Below are 16,587 nucleotides of genomic sequence, written 5' to 3'. Positions count from 1 at the left end.
TGTGTGTGTGTGTGTGTGTGTGTGTGTGTGTGTGTGTGTGTGTGTGTGAGAGAGAGAAACACAATGTGTTATTATGAACAGGAAATGAGCATTTACGTGGACTGCGAGGATAAAGGACTTCCGGCTGCACTGAACATGAGGCGATGTGCAAATAGAGGCTAAAGCAGTGTTTTAATTAACCCACTGTCCTGTTAAGAGTAACTTTCTCTTTCTGTTTTCAGATAAAGCCGTCTGATCAGGAGGAGGACCTGTGATGCTGCAGTTCAGGTATGAAGGTGGCAAGCTGCCTGGCCTTATACGTTCCTTTGAAATGAACCTGCTTTGCTTTTCTTTGTTTTCTTTCATGTCTGTCTATCCAATGTTGGATGTTCAAATTAAACACAAACTGAAAATTGGGTTTGGGTTTGGAAGGCGTTGTGCTTTAATTTATGGCTGTAGACGTAACTGAGCTTTCTGTGCATTTTTGAGCATCTTCATTGAAATTATTTGGGAAATAATATTAACTGTGAAGGATTACACCCTTACAGTTTATGAATACAGCTTGTTAACCACTTCCGGCTCAATAATGCTAATGCACTCAGTCCAAAAGTAATGTGTTCTGTAACAGCTGTCTTTTTATTAAGCAGGGCCAAACTTTCAAATAAAGGATCCAGCATTTGTACAAGTATTCCTCATGAGACTTAGTTTTGGACATTTGTTCCTATTCTTCGAGCTGCATCATGTCAAAGATAGAGGTTATCCATAATATCGGTCATCTCAGGCGCACAGCTCTAGCTGTGAGCACAGAAGCCCCGCCTACATACAGTTTAAACCTTCTGTTTCCAAGGAGCAGCCAATCTGAAGGAAGATGGGTTGAAAAAAAAAAAAAAATCCTGCAGAGCTACTCTAATAGAGTCCATTAATAAAAATTTGCAAACCTACACTTTAATGTTAGGTCAATAAAGAATAAGTGCCATGTGTACATGTGCATATAAACATACAGATGTTTGCACTCACTGTGCATTAAGCCATGTTTCTAGAAGTTTTTATCAAGATTTGTTCACTGGCTTAGGAGGAGATAGGGGACGTACAAATATAAATACACTACGACCTTTATAGCATGAGATGGAGATGGAAATGAACAGAATATGTCCTCTTTAATAGGTTTTGGACAAAAATGGAGCTCAGAAGGAAGAGCAGTATGACGTAATAATAATATGATATGACATAACTTTAAATATTCTTTTATTGTAGAATCATTTAAACTATTTCCAGATCTGTCCTCTACCGTAACGTAGCACTTACTTTGCTGTGGAAGACTTCAACTAGCTCTTACAGTGGTTGATTTTTGCAGTTAACGTGTGTTTGCTCTTTGTTTTTGCTAAAGCAACAAAGAATGCAAAAAACGGACTGTTTCCTGTGTGTTTCTGAGTCTTTGTAAGTTTATCCAACTAAAGCCAATGACTGTTTGGTGGTAAAACACATGGAAACACATTCGGCAGTGGTCAGCAGTAATTGGAAGTTGGACATTTGCGCATTAAGTATCCAACCCTATAATGAAGATAGATCTGCTTTCTCTTTCCTTTACTGCCCAATACCTACAGCACATAGTTAATGGACTATAAAAGATTATTGTAGACACGGTAATCTCACCCATCAATTTGACAAATCTTATTTGTGAAGCCTCATGCTGACTTTTCTCACCATCTTAATTTTTCGAAACAAGACGGTGGTGAGTGGAGCTGAGAAATTGAGGGACAGTTAACACTCAAAAAATAGCAACAAGAATAATAATAATGGCCAAAATTAACATCATATTGTTTTTAGTAAGACTTCAAATCAAATATTACGACTGTAAACTCAACAGCAAAGTGTTTCACCAAGGTACAAATCCTGGGAACAGATCGCACTTTTTCCTTGTACTTCTATGGAACAGCCATATTTTTGCAGCTAGAGGAGTCGCCCCCTGCTGGTCATTTAGATTTAAGTCACTTCATGATTAGTCATTTTGGTGGATAAGAAGGACACATAAACCTTATTGTAGTTTAAACCAAATCTTTAAAATCATCAGGCTCCACTAATATTGACCTTAAAGTGTATTTCATGCCAACTTATGAGTTTTTTGCATGTTTTACTCTCTCTTTGTGTCCTGAAGATCCTTAGAAGTCTTGCTTCAGATTCCTCTCATGTTCACTTCCTTCCAGAAGCAGACGCTCAGATCTGTAACAGCTGGGATGGACGAAGCTTCAAGACGACGCTGGCAACACGACCTGCATTTGGACTGACTCTCCTCCACCCATGATTTTTGATTTTTTCCCATATCTTTGACATTTTTATTATGTTGCTACAGTGGCCCTGAGAGGCCAAACGAACTGCAACTTAAGAAAACACCAGCAATAAGAAAAATGCTGCAAAAGCAAACAAAACAAAACGGAAACAGGAAAAACAAAATATAAATAGGGAAAAGGAAACAGAAATAGGAAAAAATCCAAGGGAAGTTTCTGGGGAGACAATAACCTAACGCAGTGGTTCCCAAACTTTTTATGCTTGTTTTTTATTCTAATAGTTAGGATAACACACTTATCTCTCATCTTTTCTTTTGTCACAAAACCGATAGATCCTCAACTTCTTTTAAGTGTCTCCCAGTGCAATCTTAGCATATTTTGGTTCCTGCAACGGGTTATTGTCTCCCCAGAAACACTTCCCTTGTGCTTTTGGAAATCTGTTTTTTCCTATTTCCGTTGTGTTTTGTGTGCTTTTGCAGCGTTTTTCTAATTGATGGTGTTTTCTTAAGTTGCAATCCGTTTGACCTCTCGGGGCCACCGTATGTTGCACTGCCTTCACCTATGTTTTCCAGCATAGAATGACGGTAAAATCAACATTGACACTTTACTGATTCCAGTGATCCACATTCACATGTTGACACATTAGACAATATCTGAACATCATAGAAAAGTTTAATAAAACATACTGATGGTTCTGCAGCTAAATACCTCCTCACAGCAGATTATTTTATTTTGGCCTCTGGGCCAACACCTCTGCACCGCCAGAAAACACTGCATTAGTGGGCTACACAGGCAAGAGCAGACTCATGAGCCTGTTGGATTATTTCCTTAACGTTTGAGTCCGTTTCATCACCCTAACCTTGCTTCTCATGTCAGACTCATCATTGTTATTAAAGTCTGTGTGGCACCAGCTGGCGGCTCCTTATCGCACAGTTTATTTTCATCAGGCCTGTTTTCATTATGTGTAACCAGCTGTGTGGCCACATAATGCTTCTGCGGTACAGGCTCAGTGAGCACGGCTTTATGACTTTCTGGGTAAATTTCACTGTTCAGTCCACTCAGGAAATCACTTATAAAGTTATATATAGGCCCAGACAATTTCCTGAAATGAGCATTAGCTCATTAGCTCCATGTAGTAGATACGAATAGGGAAATGTACTTTTTCTATGATCATGAGTGATAGTTGGTTTCATGTGCTTGTTTCAGTTTAGCTTGGGTTAACTGACAAATAAACTGACAAACAGTTCGAATTCAGTTTATTTCATGGATTCGTTTGGCAGGTGTGGGTAACAATATGCTTCACGTGAACTAAAACTGTTGGGTTCATGTTTGCTAAGATATCTAGCTGAATGAAAAAGCTAAGTTTAACTTAGTCCTGGTAAAAAGAAAGCACAGCATCATTCCACAGCGAGAAAGTGGAAAACATTCAAGACAGCTGCCAGACTTCTCAGGAGGAAATATTCCAGCAAATTTACCCCAGAGTCAGATCAATTTAAAAAAGACTGAACAAGTGCGACTATGAAGGGTTCCTAGGAGGCTACTTCTTCCCTCTAAAAACAACATGGCAGCATATGTTAAGTTTGCTTTGTTTCTTCATAATATACAGCAGCACATTTGGAGAAAACCAAACACAGCACATCAGCACAAACACCTTACACCAACTGTCAGCACGGTGGTGGAGGGACGATGATTTGGGAAGCTTGCAGTCACTGAGTCGACCATGAAATCCTCTGTACACCAAACTGCTCTAAAGTCACACATGCGGCCGTGTGTCCCGCAGCTAAAGCTTTGCCCAAACTGGGTCATGTAACTAGACGATGATCCCACACACAGCAGCAAATCGCCAACAGATTGGCTGAAGAAGCAAAAAAAAAAATCAAGGTGCTGCAGTGGCCCAAAGTCTAGACCTCAACTCAACTGAAACGCTGTGGTTGGTTTAAGAGAGCTGTGCATGAATGAATGCTGAAAACATGAATGAACAACAGCAGCGCTGTAAAGACAAGTTCCTCCACAATGACGTGAGACACGAGTCGCCCAGAAAACCATTGCTGCAACATTTTGCTCCTAAATTAGGTCCTAAAAGCAACTTAGTAGGGTACATACACTGCTTCTGCAGTTTGGCTTCAATTTTTATCAGTAAATAATGACACGGTGTAATATGTCATATGTTGGTGTTCATCTTAGGTTGTGTTTAAGTCATTTTAAGACCTGATAAGGACCAGATTGATACATGAAACCTAAGAAGTGACAGACACACCTACAGCTACAGAAACTGTACTTTTGATGCTAATAAGAATTTTTGAAAGACTCAACTGGTAATAGAAAAAAATAGATGATCCTACTGAAAAGACATGCTACTGAACATTTGATGGCCCATTTTTACAATTTGATACACCACTGCCAAATAAGACAGACCAGTTACACATAAAATATTCAATATATAACACATTACTGTTGTTCCCACTACAGTGTTGCTGGTTTCTGTTGTGGCTTTCATTTTATGAAATAATGTTTATTATTGGTTTAATGGCGAGCACAGACACCAAACAGTTGCTGAACCTTTTAAAAGGAACAACCGTCAGTGTAAATACGCTCTAAATATTTGTCAGTTTAAAAGGTGACACTTGAACACATTCATGTGTACAGTAGTAGCTCTTTATACTGAAACCTTATTTCAGACTTTAAAAACAAAGTGACACTAAATGTTTTAATAAGAAATCCAGTGAGTTTGGACGCAGACTCATTTTGGAAATCCTTGATTTGACGTCGCCGTAGCTTCTCCTGTCAGTGCTTTTGTGTTTGTTCAGTGCTGAATGTAACCTATTTAACTGTGAGTGTAATAAAGGTATTTTTCATAAACGAGGTGCATTTGGACCTGGTGTGATTCTTTTTTTATGAGTTTATGAATTTTATCTGTAGTAATTCAACATATCAAATCATTGATTGATCCAAATGTCGATAGCATTAATGCCAATGCTGGTATTGGTATCGGGCTGAAACTGGTGCAAAAGGATCAATGAAACTGGGTCTGACAAGTTGCTAGCAGTGTTGCCAACTTAGCGACTTTGTTGCTATATTTAGCGAGTTTTCAGACCCCTTAGCTAAAAAAAGACGTGAAAGCGCGTATCGCTTTTACTCTCAACAAGCAGCGGGTGCTGTAACGCAGTCAGTTCTTCTTTTACTCTTATGCTGTTTTGTGGATCACAATGTTTAAAACTACTTATAAACACACACATACAAAGTAACTCCACCAGAGCGCCTATTTCGGGTCACTTTTGCCGGTCCAAGCCCGGGTAAAGCAGGTTTGGAATTGTGACATTAAAAAAAACAATAATTGCTAAAAGAATTTGTAGTTCTAAATAAACTCTAAATGCATTTAGGACGTTTTTTACTCACTTTATGTCTCTTCCACGATGTTATTTCTCTCTCCAACAATGTAGGTTACAATTAGATTAGCATGACCAATTATGCAAATTAGGTGATGACGTCATTTAGCGACTTTTAGGACAACCAATAGCGATTTTCCTTACTGAGGAGTTGGCAACACTGGTTGCTAGCTAGCGAGCATATCCTGGACGATCGTAGCTCGTACTGAACTTAGAGGACAGTTTGAAAACACACAGAAAGTTGAAAGCTATGATTTGTTGTATTAACTTAAGATTATGGAGAGTAAAAGTCTCACAGTGATTTTGTGATCATTAAAATGTGTTTAGAATTTGCAAACTGATGATGAATCATCCTTTCATACGTGTAAATCATGACGCACTTCATCCTCTAACATGATTTTCCTTTATAGGCTAAAAGAATTGATATCAGCATCGATATCGCCCTGTATGTGATTAGCATCTGATCGATACCAAAACCTGCAGCATTGAACAGCACTTGCAAAAGCCTGCTTTACATCCATCTTTTATGTTGCATGTGGGTAAACACTGTATTCAAACTTGTGAATTTACCCATGCCTCACCCAGTAGCTGTTATTCCTAACCTGCCAGTAACAATAGCAACTAAAGCTTCTGCATTTAATCTCTGCCTGTGAACTAAAATGCTAGCTGGCAGTGGGGATTGTTCCAGTCTCTTCCAGTCAAATGGTATCAGAAGAAATCGTAGTCAGAGGTGCACAGTAGGGGATGTCTGACATTACAATGAGCCTAATCATGCAAAACAATCCCAGTGATTAAATGAATCACGTGTTGTTGACTGAAGGAAAGCTGCACTCTCTTGGCTGGTTTTAATGATTTATTAGAATCAGGACAACCTTTGAGACTGGGTCTGTTTAAAGTGCATGGTGGGTAGGTGTATGAGGGAGGAGTGTGTAGTGATACCACAGCTGGTTGGAGGAGTTTGGAATACTGAATGAACTGGTTGCAGCAGAGGGGAGAGCTCTCACACAGGTAAGGCTTCTTCTATTATAGACTACAGCAATGAGGCCTGAGGTGTTTCTGTTTCACACTGATGCACTTCAGTGTTTTAAAGTGTCACCAGTGCATGTATGTGCTGCTCTTGTCTCCACTTAGAAGTGGTATGTGTCCTCTGGTCATCTTATAATGATACGTAAGCTTCATATGTGAACTCTTTAGGCTTATAATTTTCTTTATTCCTATTTTGAAGCATATTTATCGTTAATTCCTCAAGAAAGTTTCCAATAATTGTTTGTGTTGAGACCTCTTGATATGGACTCAGTGTCTTAACACACAGAAGGTGTCACATGAAACTCATAGTCATTTTTGTTTACATTAAAGTGATCGCTGAGGAAAATAAACATGAGCTACATGGTCACATGACTGACAGGTAATATCATGACATCATAATCCTTGTCTTCTGAGTAGTTTATTAAACTTGGAGCACAGAGCTGTAATTTGCAGGTGTCAGACCAGAGTCTATAGCAAAATCTGTCCTTATGATCATTTGCTAAAATGGGAAATATTGAGAAAGTGTAGGTGTGACACTCAAACGTTGGACTGCTACATTAAACACTCTGATGTCAACGAGCTGAAGTGTAAATTCATTCTGAATCGCCGTAAATAAAGATGAGAATGTCACAGCTTCTCAAAAGTGAAGCTAAAGCATCTTCAGCTCCCTTTGGTGTCTGGCTGCAGTATAGAAAACGCTGCTTTGTGTTCCAGCCACACTATAAAAATAAGATGGGAGGATTGCTGGGTGATTGATTTCTTTTTTTTTTTTTTTTTTAAAGAATTTTGGTAATCACTGCACACGCAGAGGCTGACCGAGGTAACTGCTTCTGATCGCAAGCCGATTGTGCGCATTGCCTGGTGGGAGGAACCTGTCTCTGAACAGAAATCCCTCTCGGACAGATCACTAAGTGCAGACTCACTGCTAACAATCCTGCTCTTTCACTCTGTGACCAGTTGCAAACTATTGCATAAGTGGTGGGCAGCGATCATGAAAGCACCTCTGGCTATTTTTTTTAGAAGTTTTGAAGAGGCAAAAAGGTTTTTATCCTTGTACTTTTTATCTTTTGCCTTCAGAACGGCCTCACAGATTGAACATTCTTCCATACGATGGTGTCATGACGTCCAGGACTGTAACTAAATCTGACCACATTTAAATCTGACCTGTCCCCTGCCATCCAGCAGATCATGGCGGAGTCCAGCCCTCTGACCACTCACGTGCTGAACGCTACCGACGGCGTCCCGGCAGCCAGGATGGCCCTCAGCCTGCACCAACTGGACTCCAAGCTGATGATCTGGGCCATGCTGAGTGTCGGGTAGGCTTTCATACATTCTTACACGTAGCTTAATCTCCTGTTAACGTGTTTATTATTCAAAGCCTGAAGCCTGATAAAATCAAAAACTGAAAAGGCCAGAAATGGGGGGGGGGGGATTTCTTTTGACAACTAAAGAAATCAGGGAACAGCTTTTCTTCCAGGTGAGCTGACGAAAGCCTGCACATAGAACTAATTAATAATTTATTAATTATTAATTTTTAGGACAACAAACCAAGATGGCCGCTGCCCAGGACTCATCAACCAAGAAGCTTTCACCCCTGGCATGTACAAGCTCCGCTTTGAGACGGGTTCATACTGGGAAGGCCTTGGTCAGCCCTCTTTCTACCCCTATGTGGAGGTGGGTCATGAGGTGTCACTATCCTATATCTGAAAGAAATAAACTGGTCTGATTTAGGTATATAGTAACGCACACATGTGAATAGATCCTTATAAGTGTCACGGGTAGGGCAAGATGTAAAGACAACACATTTATTTGGGAACAGAAACAGTTTGGTAGCAGTTAGTTTGTTCACCACAAGGGGTCGCCAAATCTCCTAAAACACACAAATGTCATTATCGACAAATGAGCAACAGGAAAATTTAAATTTTAAAAACATTCTTACTTACTTATACTTACTTCAACAAAGTGTTTGTAATAATGTCACAGCATTATTCACATCTTCATGTCCAATAAACACTGTGACATCAAAGACAGTGGGGTCTACAACAACCAATGTTTTTGCTGAAATCATTTTTGCATCAAACATTAAAAGGCATTTTTCATCTTGCTGTAATCATTTGTGTGTGCGTTTGTGTGTTTCCAGGTTGTGTTCACCATCAGTGAGCCGGAGCAGAGGTTTCACATCCCTCTACTGATGAGTCGCTTCTCCTACAGCACTTACAGAGGAAGCTGAAAGCTGCAGAGAGATGGATTTCTGCTGTTTTATAGATTCATGACTTAGGTTTCTCTTCTTTTATATTTTACTCAGGTGTTATTGTGTGCTACATTTGTTATTTGTTGAGTTTCACTTCATGAGTGTATTTACACCAATCAAAAACAACATTAAAACCTCCATTACAGTCTGCATTATAGGTCACTTGCCACTCTGTACAAATACCTGATGATTCTCTGCGGGTGTCCCTTCTTCTTATTGTGTGACATGAATGAATTTAATTTTTCTTTATCTTTAATATCTCCATGAATAATGTTTAAAACAATAGTACACACACACTTGCTCTATTTATTATTATTCTTTAAGTGTTCCTTTAGTATAGTGAAAAGTCCATTTCTATTAGGCAATAATTTGAAATTATTTTAAAAGAAGGCAAACAAAACATTTGCTGGCTTTAGTTTTTTCTTTGTATTTGCTGCTTTTCTTAAAATCAGTGGCTAAAGAGCAATATTTGTCTCTTTTTCTAATATTTAATATACCAAACAGTAACTTATTAACACTTTGAATAACAAGATCAATTAATAGTTAGTTGCAACTTAAACTTAACACTTTTTCAAATTAACAGAAGCACAGCTTTTTGCTTAAAGTGACCAAACATTTTATTTAGATTGATTTAAAATTAAACAAAACAAAAGTCTAAGACAACTTGAAAAATGGCAAATAAATCTTATTTTGCATGGCTGGCTCTTAACAAGGTTCCAAGTAGAGCTTCAACATGCAATAAGAAGAAATGGAGAGAGACAAAACATTTTTTGAGCCTGCAATTTATTGAAAACAATGCTTAAACTGGAACAGGCTGTTTTACACCTGATCAAAAGTTTAGGACCACACCACCAAAAAAAGCCTGTAAACGGGTTCCAAACATGAACTCAGTAATAAGTAGCTCCACTGTTATTGTTGATCACTTCAATAATTCATTGCGGGATGCTTGTTGCAAGCATTTCCATGAGGTGATTGGGAACATTTTTCCAAGTGGTGATGACGGCCACACGAAGGGCATCTACTGTCTGGAACTGTTGTCCATTTTTGTGAACTTCCCTTGCCATCCTGCCCCAAAGGTTCTCAACTGTATTTAGATCAGGGGAACAAGCAGGATGGTCCAAAACAGTGATGTAACAGTGTCCCTTGTTCTGCAGGCATTGTGTACTGGCGCATTGTCCTGTTTAAAAACTCAATCGTTACCACACAGACGAGGGCCCTCAGTCATGAGGGATGGTCTCTGCAACATCTGGACATACCCAGCGGCCGTTTGACTCCCCTGCATCTCCTGAAGCTCCATTGTTCCACTGAAAGTAAAAGCACCCCAGACCACTATGGTGCCCCCTCCACCGCTGCGCGTAGAAAACATCTGCCATCAGGACCATCAAGGTTAAATTTCTTCTTATCAGTGAATATCAGTGAATTCAGTGAATAAAACTGACTGTACCCTCAAACACACAATAATGACATGGACTGAACCACCACTCACAACCACTAGCACTTTATATAGCCTCTGTAGAATTATCCACACCCTCACTTATCTTAACTGCACTACTGTATAGCTCTGTAATAATCATTCTGTACATACGATAATTTTTAACCCTACAACTGTTTACAACTTGCACAGTTCCCATTTCTGTATAACTGTATATCTCAGATTCTGTGGTTATTTATTTCATATTCTGTATAGTTTTTCATATTTATAGCCTGTACATAGCTTGTACTCACTACAGCCTGTACATACTTATAGTTATAGAATATTCACAACATACTTCATACCGTGTACATTATAACATACCATAATAGGCCCATTTCTGTAATATACTCACATATCTATATTATTGCTAATATTTATTGTGATATATCTATATCACTAAAGCACTTCTGGATGGATGCAAACTGCATTTCGTTGCCCTGTACCTGTGCATGTGCAATGACAATAAAGTTGAATTCTATTCTATTCTATTCCACCTTTCAGTGTCCCATGTTTGGTGCTCTCTTGCAAAGTCCAAACGTGGCGTTCAAGGAGACGACACCTTTGAAGACATTTTTGTTTTTGAAGCCCTTCAGTCTCAGATGCCGTCTGGTGGTTATGGGGATGCGGTCAGCATCAGTAACGGCCTTAATTTGGATCGAGGATCATCCACTGTCTTCACGGACAGCCAATTGGATCCTCCGGCTCAGTGCTGGTGAACTTTTGGGTCTTCCACTTGATTTTTTTTGTTCCATAACCCTCAGGATCATTTAAGAAATTGCAAATGACTGTCTTACTGCGTCCCACCTCAGCAGCTATAGCGCGCTGCAAAAGACCCCGCTTATGCAGTTCAACAAGCCGACCACATTCAAAAAGGGAATTTTTTTCTCCTTTGCCATCAGTCATGGCTCATGACAGTGTGACTACCTGACACAAAATGACCATGAATCCACATTTTGGCTTTTTAAAGGCATGTGGTCCTAAACCTTTGATCGGGACTGTATTAATGAATGTCATGAGGAAAGAAGCGAAGTCATTGCATGTTTTGGTAACAGCACTCGAGCCAGGCTTTCTCTCTAAGCCAATAAGTGACAGGCTGTGCTATGAGGACCTGTATGATGCCTGATTGTAATAAATTTATATTTAACACAAATAAATGTGATTTTGTTGAATAAATTCAAAATAGTAATATTGCTGTAATACATTTGAAAATGAGGAATATGACTATTTCGTTATTGCTAAATACATTTCCTTCAGTAACAATTTCTGACAGGCATTTTATGGGAAGCCTCAAGGGCCTTTACATCATCCTCCGGTTGACATCTCACGCTGTTACTTAATAACACTTGCAGGCGTTACATGAAGGATCCCAGGGACAGAAGTAAGACCAACTAAATAAAAAAAGTTGTGTTTTGTGGCCTGAAAATCTGGGTACGCGGCACAGCGGGGATGTCTCGGCTACTGAGGCTTCTCTCGGCGGCCGCTCTGCCTTTCTGCCGTGCTGGAGGAGCCCGGGCCAGGCTGTCAGCTGTGACCGCAGGACAGCTCTTCAGAGCCGGATACAGAAACTCCACCGGCCCGGTAAGTGACGGAAGGTGTCTGCGAAAGAGTTTTTAAATTTTTTTTTTTTTTTTACAGAAATATAAAAATCCACCAGAAACTTAGTCAACGCAAGTTTCCTTTCTGTGTGTTTTAGAAATTTAATTAACTAAATAAACTCGAGGCACGAGTAGCTACTAGCGAGGACGACTGCCTGCCAAGTTTAGTTGAAACAATTGTTTAAAGTCTTTTTTTGCTTAAAAGCAAATTAGTTCAAGCTTTCATCGTGAAGTCATATTTATCTTATACTTGTACCTTTTTTGTTAGCCCCTGAGAAAATCCATTTCAGCAGCTAAACGTCATATGAACTCAATGTCTTCTAATTGGCCAACTTCTGGAAGCTTGTGGAGGGGCAACAATCAGCGCTTGTGAGCTCAATTGCCTTACTATGCAGGAGAGAGTAAAGAATAGATAAGAAAAACCTCATGAGTTTAACATTTTATTCGCTCACGGGCACTTCATTCGGTACATCTTGCTGCCACTGGGTTAGACCTCCCGGGTGAGCTTAAGAAATTAGCATGAGATGGTTTGAGTTTCGTGACGTGGTGCATTTTCCTGCTTGGAAACAGCCGTGAGAAGATGAGTACACGGTGGCCATAAAGCGATGATATGGTCAGCAGCAATACTCAGGCAAAGTTGTTAAGTTGGTACCCAAAGTCTGCCAACAACATATTCTCCACTCTGTTACTCTACCAGCAGCCTGAGTCATTGATACAAGTGAGGATAGATCCAAGCTTTCATGTTGTTTGAATTAGATTCTGGCCCTACTGTCTGAATGTCACAGCAGAAACCGTGGCTCATCGGGCCAGCCAACATTTTTGTAGTCTTCTGTTATCCAGTTTTGGTGAGCCTGTGTGAATTAAATGGTCTGATTCTTATATACTTATTTCTACTCTACTGGAGTACTCAAAGCAACTATATATACAACATGTCTCATTCACACAAGCACTTCTAAACTCAAGTGCAAACTAATAAACATTCACACACATTCACACTCTGATGAACGAATCTGAGGGCAACTTGGAGTTAGTATCTTTCCCAAGGGTATTTGGCAAGCAGACTGAAGCCAAGGATCGAACCACCAACCTTCCAATCAGAAGGTGATCTGCTCTACCACTTAAGCCACCCCGTAAATCCCGAATTACAGCCCTATTGTTAGACGACAGGAGTGGCATCTGGTGTGGTCTTCTGTTGCCGCGGCTTTAACATGTTGTGCGTTCAGAGATGCCCTTCTGCATACTGAATGTTGGTTGTAAAAAGTGGTTATTTGAGTTACTGTTACATTTTCTCCCCAAGAACCAGGAATGTATTAGTTAGCTATAATATATAATACAAATATATAGTATATGTCCTTGACTCACTCCCTAATGAGTCAAGGATGGACCCACTGAATGAATGTGACCTCCACTATTAGAGGTTTATAGTTGCTAAAAGCCATTCTTCAGCAGGTTGTTGCTTGTAGATGGTGTCCAGTGTACCAGCGGTGACTGTGTGGTCTTTTTCAGAACATAACTCGGACTCCAGCTAACTTCCTGTCCTGTCGCAGATTCCAGTTAGCTCAGCGACGACTCTACACCACAGAGCCCAAAGGTGGGATCTGCTTTTCTGTTTTTCTCAAACATCAATAACTATTTAAAAAAACTCACAAAGTTTGTTTCATTTGATATTATTGTGAATAGTTATTCACAAATTTTTATTACCAAGAATGTGAAAAACAAAACTAAATGGCTAAATACACCTGTGGTATAACACATTTTAATTTAGACATTTCAAATGCTGATGTTCAATATGAGGAATCAGCTTCTCGAGACTCACGCAAACCTGTGTCAGCCCTGACAGGTTGATGACCTGTACAGGTGTACCCTGCCTCTTGCCTTATGACAGCTGGAATCAACTCCAGCACCCCCTGCTGGTCATTTTCCTTTCCAAGGCCAAAATGTGTTTGGTGGCCATCAGAATTTTTTTTTTTTTTTTAAAATATGAAAAACCCTAAAAATTTACCCGAGTAGCGTTCTCGACTTGAGCCAGTGAGCAGGATCCGGGATGGGGCTGTAACTTCAGATCAAATGCATGTCAAACTGAAATAAGTAATCCAGTTTACAAAAGAATATCCTGATATTTCATGGATAAAAACTGAGAAACTAGAAAAGGAACTGTAGCTAAAATGACATTTCTGAATTTCAGATGGAAAAAAAGGACCAACTGGAGGAGGAGGAGGGAAGAGAGGAGGAGGAAAGGACTGGTGGAGGCGAATGCAGAAGGTATGTCGTAAACATTGAAATAACCATTCAGTTTTTATTTTACAAAATAAGTGTAACAGAATTATCAATACAGCCTCAGTTTTTCAATATATTTATTTTACGTAACGGGCGAGCAGCCCAACGCTGTTCTTACTCATCTCTTATTTCTTGCAGCTGACCAATTTTTCCTCAAATCAGCATCATCCTTTCCTCTTTCATCAGCGTGCCATCGCATTAACAAATAATAACCTGCAGGTAACTTTCCTCCTCTGCCTGTGTTGGTCTGCAGGGCGACTTCCCCTGGGATGAGAAGGATTTCCGTTACGTGGCGATCACGGTGGCTGGACTGAGCTCGGCTCTGCTGTATTTCTACTTCAGAGACACCGGCAGAGAGATCAGCTGGAAGGACTTTGTCCACCGCTACCTGGGCAGAGGCAAGGTGAGGATGTTTGCTCCCAGACTGCAGGGATATTTAGTCCTGATTGTAGTGGTTGCTGACAGATGACATGGTACCAGTCAGAGTGGCTCTAACCAGCCACCAACATGAAGGAAGCTGTTTTTACTCCCGTCCCTTTAACCAAGTGTTCACACAGTGCCCACAGATTGCAAAAATAGCAAAACACACAGACAACATTACATTTCAGTAAACACTGGCCCGTTCAATCCAAAGCAGAGTTTAAGTTAAGAGTCAAGTTGAATTTGGTGAACCCCTATTATCAGAGTACATCTTTGTAAGGTGTCTCGGCGCTCAAACTCAAACATTGCCTCCAATCCTCTGTCTGTGTGATGAAATGAAAAGGTGGCTTAATATCAGAAATATTATAATTCTGATCATTTATCAGTACTGACAGTTGTGAGACTTGGAGGTGTAAGCATCACAGCAGATGCCTTTGTGACAAAGTAACTGAGAATAAAACGCAGAAAAACAAGGAGATTTTCCTGGCTGGGCTTTTTATAGCAGATGACCTTAAAAATATTCTGCAATTTTGCATAATTTTAGTGTTGAACAGCAGAAATTAGGCTTTTTTGTCCGAGGTCATTTGAGTAAAAAAAAAGAAAGAAAGACAGCGGCCGACAGCGCTGTAAACAACGGCAGACTGGTGGGTAATAAGCAAGTGAATAATGCAGAAAACAGAGATTTGAGACGGGAAACTGTTCTTGAAGTAAAGAGAGAGAGAGAGAGCTGTGCATGAATTGTGATTTTTATCGTGGTGGGAGCAAAACAGCAAAGTAAGAGGGAATTAATGATGACCTTTATCAAATGTGAAGCGTAGTTTTGATCTTCTTTTGCTGCTGGTTCACTGAATTTTGGTTGGAGAGAGACAAAACCTGCAGCTCAGAATCGAGCGCAAAAAAGACATAAACACAAAGCGCGGACCCAACGCATCAGAATCAGTGAGCTGTCGGCTTTCAGCCACGACGGCGTGTCCGTCTACGGGTTGTCGGGTGAGAAAGCCGAGAAAAAGAAAGCGTATTCTGATGCGTCGGGTCCGCTCTGTGTCTACGTCTTTGTGTGGAATCCGTGTACCTGCTCTCATTTACTGTTTGGTAGTTGCTGAAATAGTTTTGTGAGCTTTAACCTGAGTTTCTGGCAAAATACATTTATATTTAAAAGTTGATTCAGGGTTTAATGAATCGATATTGCTTTATTCAAGCTACTGACCTCTGCCTGCACTTTCAAACGTGACCACACGGCACGGAGAGTTTCAGAGTTCTTTTTTGACCAAGGTTTTGTTTTTTTTTGTCACACCATTGAAAAATGTGGTCACATTTGCGACCAAATTGGTCGCACTCTGGAGCCCTGTACTGATGTTCCTGCAGGTTAACAGTTTCATGCTCTTTCCAGGTGGATCGACTGGAGGTCGTCAACAAGCAGTACGTCAGAGTCATTCTGGTGCCGGGAGCCGACACTGATGCGGTAAGGCAAAGCAAACCAATGCTCAAGGCAAATTTATTTGTATAGCACAATTCAACACCAAGGTGATTCAAAGTGCTTTACAGAGACATTAGAAACAAAAACAAATAAAAAGTATGATTTAAAATTGATTAAAACAAGCAAACTAACTAACTAAACACACACATTCATTCACACCCGTTCGCGCGATCTGAACCCTTATCGTAAGGGGAGCTACCAGTCCTTCTGTGGACGAGCTACTTTCTATTTTAAATTCCCTATGTATGTATGTAAAATCAAAACAGATAAAATCAGAACAGTAGATAAAATCAGTAGTTAATGTAAGTTTTGAAATTTAAGCTTAAAAGTGTGGATTTGGTGCTTTATTCAAATGCAGCTGAGAACAGGTGAGTCTTCAACCTGGATTTAAATAAACTGAGTGTTTCAGCTGATCTG

At 39.9% G+C, this 16,587-nt stretch overlaps 3 protein-coding genes across 4 annotated transcripts in view; all 3 read left to right on the top strand.

Moving 5' to 3' along the window:
• LOC102295444 (RNA-binding Raly-like protein) overlaps window positions 1-2,353 on the top strand; it is a 92,217-nt gene extending 89,864 nt beyond the window's left edge. The window contains exons 7-8 of one of the 2 annotated variants that reach the window (XM_042213843.1): window positions 222-267; window positions 2,187-2,353. In XM_042213843.1, coding sequence (XP_042069777.1) covers window positions 222-254 — 33 coding nt within the window. In that variant the 3' untranslated portion in view covers window positions 255-267; window positions 2,187-2,353. Of the gene's footprint in view, window positions 1-221; window positions 268-2,183 lie in introns of both variants that reach the window. The other variant, XM_005946724.2, reaches the window with a different exon arrangement.
• Window positions 2,354-7,858: 5,505 nt separating this feature from the next.
• LOC102294533 (5-hydroxyisourate hydrolase) lies at window positions 7,859-9,079 on the top strand (the record flags this gene model as incomplete). The annotated part of the gene is given in 3 exon segments (XM_014329038.1): window positions 7,859-7,992; window positions 8,215-8,350; window positions 8,817-9,079. Coding segments are annotated over 3 exon segments (354 nt in total). The 3' UTR covers window positions 8,907-9,079.
• Window positions 9,080-11,708: 2,629 nt separating this feature from the next.
• Window positions 11,709-16,587, top strand: part of afg3l1 (AFG3-like AAA ATPase 1) — an 11,285-nt gene continuing 6,406 nt past the window's right edge. The window contains exons 1-5 of the mRNA XM_005946719.3: window positions 11,709-11,979; window positions 13,503-13,587; window positions 14,182-14,258; window positions 14,527-14,676; window positions 16,084-16,155. Coding sequence (XP_005946781.1) covers window positions 11,848-11,979; window positions 13,503-13,587; window positions 14,182-14,258; window positions 14,527-14,676; window positions 16,084-16,155 — 516 coding nt within the window. The 5' untranslated portion in view covers window positions 11,709-11,847. The remainder of the gene's footprint in view (window positions 11,980-13,502; window positions 13,588-14,181; window positions 14,259-14,526; window positions 14,677-16,083; window positions 16,156-16,587) is intronic.

This window comes from Haplochromis burtoni, unplaced genomic scaffold (assembly GCF_018398535.1).
Source record: "Haplochromis burtoni strain Fernald_Lab_line unplaced genomic scaffold, NCSU_Asbu1 Contig_487, whole genome shotgun sequence".
NCBI classification, from domain to species: domain Eukaryota; kingdom Metazoa; phylum Chordata; class Actinopteri; order Cichliformes; family Cichlidae; genus Haplochromis; species Haplochromis burtoni.
Note: the sequence above shows the minus strand (reverse complement) of the source record. Positions and strands in the feature narration are given on the sequence as shown.